Genomic DNA, 7,590 nt, shown 5'->3' with positions numbered 1-7,590 from the left:
CCAGGCTTCTTTTCTAGACACAGTCATGTCCTAATGTCCTGGGCTCATGGAGTGCAACACATAAACGGCAGGGGGCCGTAATTCAGCCCATCATGCCCATGGTCATGCTGAAGTCCTCGTTCACTGCAAAGCATACTCTGCTCCACTCCCAGCACATGGGACCTTGGGAAGAGGCCCCATTTTCTGTCATTCAAACACGTCAGGGAGATTGCAGCTTTCCCCAGCAGGCACCTGACCCATGGCAATCAATACCTCGCCTCTGGGGAAAGGACACCCCACCCTGCAGGGACATTTTGTCACCCTGTTCGGGTCACCACCATTAACTCCTGTGTACACCTGTGTACACCACCATCCATTCATTTGGGTTATATGCAATCCTCGCTAATTTCCTAAATTTACCACTGTGTATATTCTAGTACCATAATCCCAAAACATGACACCATGTCCTGAGATGGGGAAATATGAAATGGCTCTCTCTCTCAGTTTCTCCATTCTCTCACTCTGGATGTGTGTGCGCGCGCGCGTGTGTGTGTGTGTGTGTGTGTGTGTGTGTGTAATTTCAGATAAAATTTATAGGCTATGCCACAAATGCAAAACATAAGCATGGACAAATCCTGAAAGAGACAGCTGAGGGGTGGATGGCCCCAGGAGGAGCAGGAGCTATTGCCAGGCAGGATCAGGACCATGTCCCAGCAGACTGCTGGGTGAGGAGCTGGGTGAGGCTGGTGACAGAGTCTGGACAGCCACCAAGACCCTCCTGAGTGCTGCCCTGGCTTAGCTGCACAGCCTGGTAGGCGCTGACCAGGGGGGCTTTGGCCATTCCAGTGTGCAAGGGGCTGGCTGGACTGTGCTGGGGCCCAGAAAGCAGTGCCCTTGGGACAGAAGAGGGGTGGACTAGGGTCAGGACAGAGGGAGGCTGGTGGCGTGACTGGCACCCTCAATGCGCAGATGTGACTAGTTGACGGGTCGGAAAGTGAGGAGGGGAGAGGAGGCGGGTCTCAGAATGAAGCTGTACACCAACTTCACATCCTCTCGGACCAGTGTCTCCAGCCGGAAGGATTTCAGCACCTAGGACAGAAGTGGGACTTGCATCTGCCTGGGCAGCAGGCCCAGGTCCTGGCCAGCCTCCTGAGCAGCTACTCAGCAGAGCCACCCTGCTGCAGGGACAGGAGCCTGAGCACCCAGGTGGGCCTGGCAGTGGGTCCCGGAAGTGGGCCCCGGACCCTCCCTCGGGGCAAGGCCCCGGCCTGGCGGGAACACACCCACGTGGTGCGGGGAGGGCCCCAGGGTGCTTTCCGCAGCCCAGAAAGCTCACTCCACCCTGCACCTGAGGCCCCTGTGGGCCCCACTCTCCTCCACGCACCCATCACTACCCTTCTGCTGGCGCCGCCCAGGCCCACTCACGTGGTGCAGCAGCAGCAGCATCTCCACCTCTGCCAGGCGCCGGCCCAGACACTGGCGCACCCCAAAGCCGAAGGCCAGGTGGCGGAAGCTCTGCCGGCTGTCCAGCCAGCGTTGCGGGTTGTAGCACTCAGGACTCGGGAACAGCGCAGGGTTTCGGCCCATTGAGTACAGATACAAATGGACCAAGGTCTGCAGACAGGTGCACGGGGAGGTGTCAGCTGCCTGGTGAGGTGGGGTGGGAAGGGGCCATCTGCTGGGTGGCCTCAGGGACTCACTCACCCCAGCTGGGATGTGGTAGTTCTGAAGCACCACGTCTGAGCTCAGGGTTCGCTCCACAATGCTACCTATTGGGTAGAGCCTGGCATGGGACACCAAGGGGCAGGGCCTCAGCTGTGTCCGGTTCCCTCCTCTCCCCCTGCCCACTGCCCACCCAGGATCCCCAGGGGTGCAGGCAGTCCTGATCACAGGGATGTGCTTTCTTGCCCCTGCTAGGCTCAGCGAAGGACACGGCAGGGTGGCCCAGGGTCTGAAGTCTGAAGTCCAAGCCCAGCGGAAGTGGCGTGCCCTCCCTTCAGCAGATGACAAAGAGCTGAGGACACGGATTCTGCGGCAAAGTCGCTCTTCCCTGTCACTCACCTCCAGTGGGCAGAGGGCCGGGCGGCTGGGGAGGTGTCAGCAGCACCTACCTCAAGGTCTCCTTGATGGCAGCCCGCAGCAGGGGCAGTTCTGAGGTGGCCCTCTGGGGGTTTCCGGAGATGCTGGCCTCTGCTGCCAGGCTCTCCTGGCGTAAGGCCTCCTGCACGTCGGGGTTCCGCGCCAGCTCAAAGAGTGTCATCAGCAAGGAGAAGCCTATCTGTAGAAACCACGGGGGCAAAGCTCAGGCCATGGCCCTGCTATGCCCCCAGTCCCTGGGCACCCCTCCCGAATACCTCCCCCAGAGGGGAAGGGCATGCCCGGAGCAGCACAGGGCCCTGGTACCCCAGAAGTCAACGTGCCAATATCCCCTTGAGGCCTTGCCCTGTGTCCTGAGGGGAAACCCCTCAGGTCCCAACCCAGGCCACCTCCTGCAGTCTCCTTGGACTGATTGGTCCTCATACCCTGCAGTGTAGACCTGAGGGACTGACCATCCACAGGAGTTACAAGATCTCTGGAGCCCATGTTATCTGTTCCCTGCCAATGGCTTATCTGCCCTGGCTGCGTTCAGGCCCCTGTGCTCAAACCTCATTGTCCTGCCCTGAACAGGCCTCCAGGCCCCAACCAGGTCCTCTTCCAGGATCATGCTGGTACTCCAATCATATCTGCTAGCCCAGTCTGAGGTCTGAGACTGAAGTCTGAAGTCCAAGCCCAGCGGAAGTGGCGTGCCCTCCCAAATGACTCCAAAATGGTTCCAAGGCAGGGCACCTCTACAGTGTCCTGAACCACACATCTGACTTAAGCACTCTGCCTGATGCCCCAGGCCTTCATTCCATTCTTTACCCTGGTGCTCTGCAGGGATACATGGGGAGCAACTTGGACCTAGTGCTCCCATGACTATCTTGATCTAGCCTTGGGTGAAGGCCTGATGCAGAGGCCCCATCCTGGGGGAGCACAAACCCTGTGTGCTTCATCTAGTATGGCTTCACCTTAGCCCCTGGACCGTTGCATGCCCAGGGCCCAGCCTCCCTCCCCCTCCCCCATTCATGTCCTGTAATCCACACTGTTCCTCAACATTCACTCCTGACTCCTCCCCCAGGTGTCCACTGACAGTTGAGAGCAATAGAGCTTAGAGAAGCAGCATCTGAATTAGAGGTCTGTGGGCAATTCAGCATCAAAGAAAATGTCTGGGAAGATAAAGTGATCCTCATGTTCGATGCTGGGGATACTGGTGCCCTGACCGTGTCCACACTCCCTGCTGTGAGTTCAATAGTGTTCGCCTTGATGGCATCTAGTGACAAGACTCCCTGCCAGATTAGGTCAGCCATGATGCCACTGTAGTGCTGAGGGCAGCCTTGGGCAAGCTCCTGATGCACCTTCTGGATGCAACTGTTGGCTGTAGGGAGAGGACAAGCCAGGCCTTGGTGTTGGGAAGGTCCCGCCACCATCGATCTGCACACCAACCCCAGCACCTCGTCTCCCTGCTCCTCTCCCCACACCTCAGCGCTGACCCAGCCCCAGCCACACCTCCAAACTCTGCAAGGACCACGAGGAGCCCGTGGCCCTGCCTGGCCCCAGCCCTCACCATACTCGGAGATGTAGTCCCAGGCTTGGAAGTGTTCCTGCCACACGTGGGGGCTCGTCCAGTGGGACAGGCTCTTGGGCAGGAATATGAGCTGAGCAGTGGAGTCGAACATGGCCTCCAGGGCATGAATGAACTTGAGGCTGCCAGGGTTCTGGTTGGGGCCAAAGAGGCCCAGCCGATCTCCAAAGAGAACGAAGTTGCTGGCTGCAGAAAGATGGCGTGCCTGAACCAGGCAGTCCTGGGCCTCAGCTGCGTGAGCAGCCCTCCCTCCCCACGCCTGCTGCCTCCTGACCCTTGAGGCCAGGGCGCCCCAGCCCACACCTTCGATGGCGTAGCGGAAGATGCTGGGCTGGGCGTCCAGGGTCAGGCTCCCCCGGGCATTCTGCAGCACCTGCTTCTTCAGGGCCTCTGAGAAGTCCCTGGCCACCGTGTCAACCATGGGGATGAACTTCTGCACGGACTTCACTGACAGCATGACTGGGTTCAGCCGTAGCCGGTTGAGTCTCCACTCAGCTCCATTCCTGCAGGGCGGACGGGCAAGGCTCAGGGGCTTCCCAAGCGTTCCGCCATCTTCCTGGTCCCCACGGGACGCAGGGGTCACAAGGTCACTGTGGGCCAAGGGCCAGGCTGCTGCCTGTCCTGGCCAGGCCTTATGCTCTCAGTGTCCTTCCTCTGCTGGGCGACGGCCACTGAAGGGTGAATGGGATGAGAGGCAGGTGGCCTAAAAGAGCTCGGAGGGTGGCCGGTCAATTCCTGGGGACTGCCAAGCCCCGTGCCAGGCACACCCGGAGCCCCCGTGAGCCCGGCCTGGGTGGACAGGCCTTTCTGCCACGGTGGGGGCTGACCTGAATTTGCCCAGCTGGCCCACTCCACGACCCAGACGGGAGAGGCCTGGGCTGACCCTTCACCTCCCTGCCCTTCCCCGTGGAGCCTGATGGTGCCTCTGGACAAGTGGCACCTCCTCTCTCCCTGGACTGTCCCCATCTTCTGTGGTGCAGGGTCCAAACTGAACCTCTCGCCACACCCACACACCACATCCCAGAGCACGTGGGCCCCGGGAGCTGCTGGTGCCAGTGGTGGGCGGGGCTTTGCAGCCTGAGCCACGATCGGGCCACACCTTGCTCCTCCTAAGGCAGTGCCTCCCATGCCCGAGGAGGAGACACGGTGCACAAGCCCTGCCAACATGTGGGCTCACACACACACACGCTCAGCGCTTCCTTCAGATGCCCTGGCTGCCCTTCCCCCAGACCTGCCCTTCCTATCTGGCCTCCCTGTCAGATGCCCTCCATGAGGGCCGGCCCAGGGGACTCAGGTGCACACTCCCTGCTCTTCTCCAGAAATCTGCTTCCTGACAGGGGCTGGTGACTGTCCACAGCCTGATGTTCTTCGTAGGCCTTACTGCTCTTGATGGCAACCTCTCTGCCGCTGGTCCACCCCAAGCACAATCTTCTCCCCTCTCCCTGTGCTCGCGTGGCCCTGTGCACAGGAAGGAGACAGTCCCGGGGGCAACCCACTCAGGGCCTTGCTGCTGAGCCAGAAGATGCCTTGGACCTCCCTCATCCCCAGCACTGTCTCCCCCAAAGTGAAGCTGGACTTTGATCCAGCATCCAAGGACCCGTGGGTGGTGAAACAGCCCTGGTGGACTTAAGATTCTGGCACATGCTTCCGATGGTACTGGGCCTGGGATTTCACATCTCGGGGCTGGTTTTCCGGCCCACAGGAAGGACAGCCACCTAGCAGTGGGTGGAGACTTGGGCAAAGGCCTAGGGCCCGAGGGTGCTCCCTTCAGGGAGGGGCTGCGTTCCCTGTCTGGCCTGTGCAGACACCCTCTACCTTCCTCTCCCACTGCCCTGGTCCCCTGCCCAGGACCTCCGTCATGCTTCCCACCGACACTGTCCACCCTCCCACACCGAGCCCAGGACGTGTGTCCTCGCGGTCTGCTGTCTTGCTCCCTCTCCACGTCCACCTCCAGGCTGTCAATCCCGCCTCCCTCCTCAACCCATTGGTGCCTCACAGCAAGAACACGCCCAGGGGCTTCTGTCCACGATGCTCTCTGTAGGCCATCCAGGGCTCCACGGGTATCCGCCAGGGTTGCCGGCTCTCCACCTGCAGCAGCTTCTCGGCGTCCTCAGGCAGCATCACAGATATTATCTGCTTTCTTCCCACGTCATACCTTGGGACAGTGCACAAAGCCCTGCTGGATCCCATGTCCCTCCCAGTGCCCTGGAAAACCAATCCAGACCCTGTCCTCTCTGACCTCACCCTTCTGGACGTGGGCTTGCTCCAAGTCCCCTGGCTTTCTACCTGAGCCCTGTCCCCCTCCAGTGCTTCTGCCTTCCGTCCAAGGGACAAGAACCCCCATGCTCCCTCCTTGCCTTGCTGGGGCTGAAGAACACCCAGGTCCCCTGGAGAGCACTGGCATCGTGTGCCCGGTGAGGGCCTGGGCAGCCAGCAGAGCAGGAGGCTCTGGGGATCCTCAGCGAGGGGCCAGCCAGGGCTCTACCTGAAAATGGGCCCCAGCTCCTGGAAGGTCCGATGCATGTCCAGGTGCATGTTCTCATAGCCCTTCTCCTTCCAGATCTGCAGCACCCTCAGCCACTTGTTGCCAGCACACTGAGGTATGGCCTCAAAGGGCAGCACTGCCTTGGGGGCCTGAGCCGTGCTGGTGCCCAGGGCTCTCACCCTGCCCAGGCACAGCCAGGACCCTGCCAGCCACACATCTGCCTTTGCCCTGAAAGCCATTCTGGTGCCCCCTCCAACCCGGTTCAGCCCAGTCCTTTTTATCTCACCCGAGGTTCTCTGTGGCCAAGGATCACGTCATGGAACAAATTGTCCCTGGACCTGCCTGAAAGATCTGGGGCACTCATAGGGGGGTGCACATTCAGAGGTGGAGGAAGGAGATGGTTGGGGCCTGGTCCCCATCTGCAAGGCTTACTGGGGGGCTAGAGACTCAACTGGGTGCTAGAAGGGTTTGAGGGTTGGGGGCAGAAGCCTCTCCCTTCTTGCTGTGGGTGGAAGGAGCAAGATGGATGGATCCTTTAGCTCTTGAATAGATTAGGAGTCCTTGGATTCTTTTAATAGACCTTTTTTTATTTGTCTGTAATGAAAATAATCTCAGAACTACAGAGTATATGAAAGCATGGCGATTCTTTCTTGTCAAGTCTAAAAATATTTTGTTATGAATGAAATGGAAACTTTTAGCTATTTTTTTTGGAGACACAGGAAGAATATTGAAGGCATTCCAGAGATGTACTCACAATGCCTGCTGGTGCCACACAGGCTGTTCCTGGCCTTTTCCTGCTCTCAGCATTATTTCATTCCTGAAGCAGAATTTCCCCAGACCATACACTGTATGGAGTCCACAGGGTGCAATGGGGTGTCACAGCACCCTTAGCTGAGGTTTCCCTCTCCCCACATCTCCAGAGCTCTTAGAATGCCAAGTACCTGCTTTTGCTCCAGTGGTAAGGAACGCTAAATATAGCCACAAGATTTCCCATGGCAAGAAGGTGACAGAGAGAACTGGATCACTCAGAAACCCTGTTCATTCATGCTGTTGCTGATTTAGGAAATAATGAGCATTCCAAGTGTCAGAGCAAATGCACAGCAGTGGAAATATTGTGGGCACAGCATACACCATTTCTGACCCTTGGAGTTCACAGTGCAGGGATATTACCAAAAGCTCCATCCTTGCCTGCTGATAACAAAAACACCATTTGGTGAAAAAGGAAAGTAGTTTTATTGCTCTGATAGCAAAAGAGAAACACAGGGGACTCATTTCCCAGGGGGAACAGAGATGATTCAATGGCTACGTTCCAGGTATACCTTTACAGGTGTTGGGAAGTGTTGAAATTCACTTGCTAATATGGGACAGGGAGAAGAGAAGAAAACATGTCCCTTTTAAAATAAGCTTCTGTGGCAGAGCAGCGAGGGTGGCACTCAAAAGTTCAAGGTGGACTGCTGTTCCAGGG

General features: G+C 58.2%; 1 protein-coding gene across 2 annotated transcripts; it reads right to left on the bottom strand.

The window, feature by feature from the left end:
* Positions 1 to 619: 619 nt before the first annotated feature.
* LOC124991075 (cytochrome P450 11B2, mitochondrial-like) lies at positions 620 to 6,364 on the bottom strand. 2 transcript variants are annotated; one of them, XM_047561779.1, is made up of 9 exons: positions 6,126 to 6,364; positions 5,637 to 5,795; positions 3,944 to 4,143; positions 3,623 to 3,826; positions 3,279 to 3,433; positions 2,091 to 2,257; positions 1,684 to 1,762; positions 1,405 to 1,593; positions 620 to 1,068 (listed from the first exon to the last, which is right to left on the bottom strand). In XM_047561779.1, exons 1-9 carry the CDS (start codon positions 6,362 to 6,364, stop codon positions 955 to 957), a joined length of 1,506 nt encoding a protein of 501 aa, XP_047417735.1. In that variant the 3' UTR covers positions 620 to 954. The 2 variants fall into 2 exon arrangements, with proteins under 2 accessions (XP_047417735.1, XP_047417745.1); XM_047561789.1 differs by lacking the exon at positions 1,684 to 1,762 and having other exon boundaries at positions 936 to 1,068.
* Between the last annotated feature and the right edge of the window lie 1,226 nt (positions 6,365 to 7,590).

Source organism: Sciurus carolinensis, chromosome 1 (assembly GCF_902686445.1).
Source record: "Sciurus carolinensis chromosome 1, mSciCar1.2, whole genome shotgun sequence".
NCBI classification, from domain to species: Eukaryota; Metazoa; Chordata; class Mammalia; order Rodentia; family Sciuridae; genus Sciurus; species Sciurus carolinensis.
Note: the sequence above shows the minus strand (reverse complement) of the source record. Positions and strands in the feature narration are given on the sequence as shown.

What these genes read in the sequence shown, in the direction of transcription:
- LOC124991075 (XM_047561779.1), bottom strand. Translation starts at nt 6,364, where the DNA reads ATGGCTTTCAGGGCAAAGGCAGATGTGTGGCTGGCAGGGTCCTGGCTG. An exon ending in GAGCTGGGGCCCATTTTCAG is followed by an intron (nt 5,796 to 6,125) that starts GTAGAGCCCTGG and finishes CACTGTCCCAAG; the next exon opens with GTATGACGTGGGAAGAAAGC. An exon ending in CTTCCGCTACGCCATCGAAG is followed by an intron (nt 3,827 to 3,943) that starts GTGTGGGCTGGG and finishes ATCTTTCTGCAG; the next exon opens with CCAGCAACTTCGTTCTCTTT.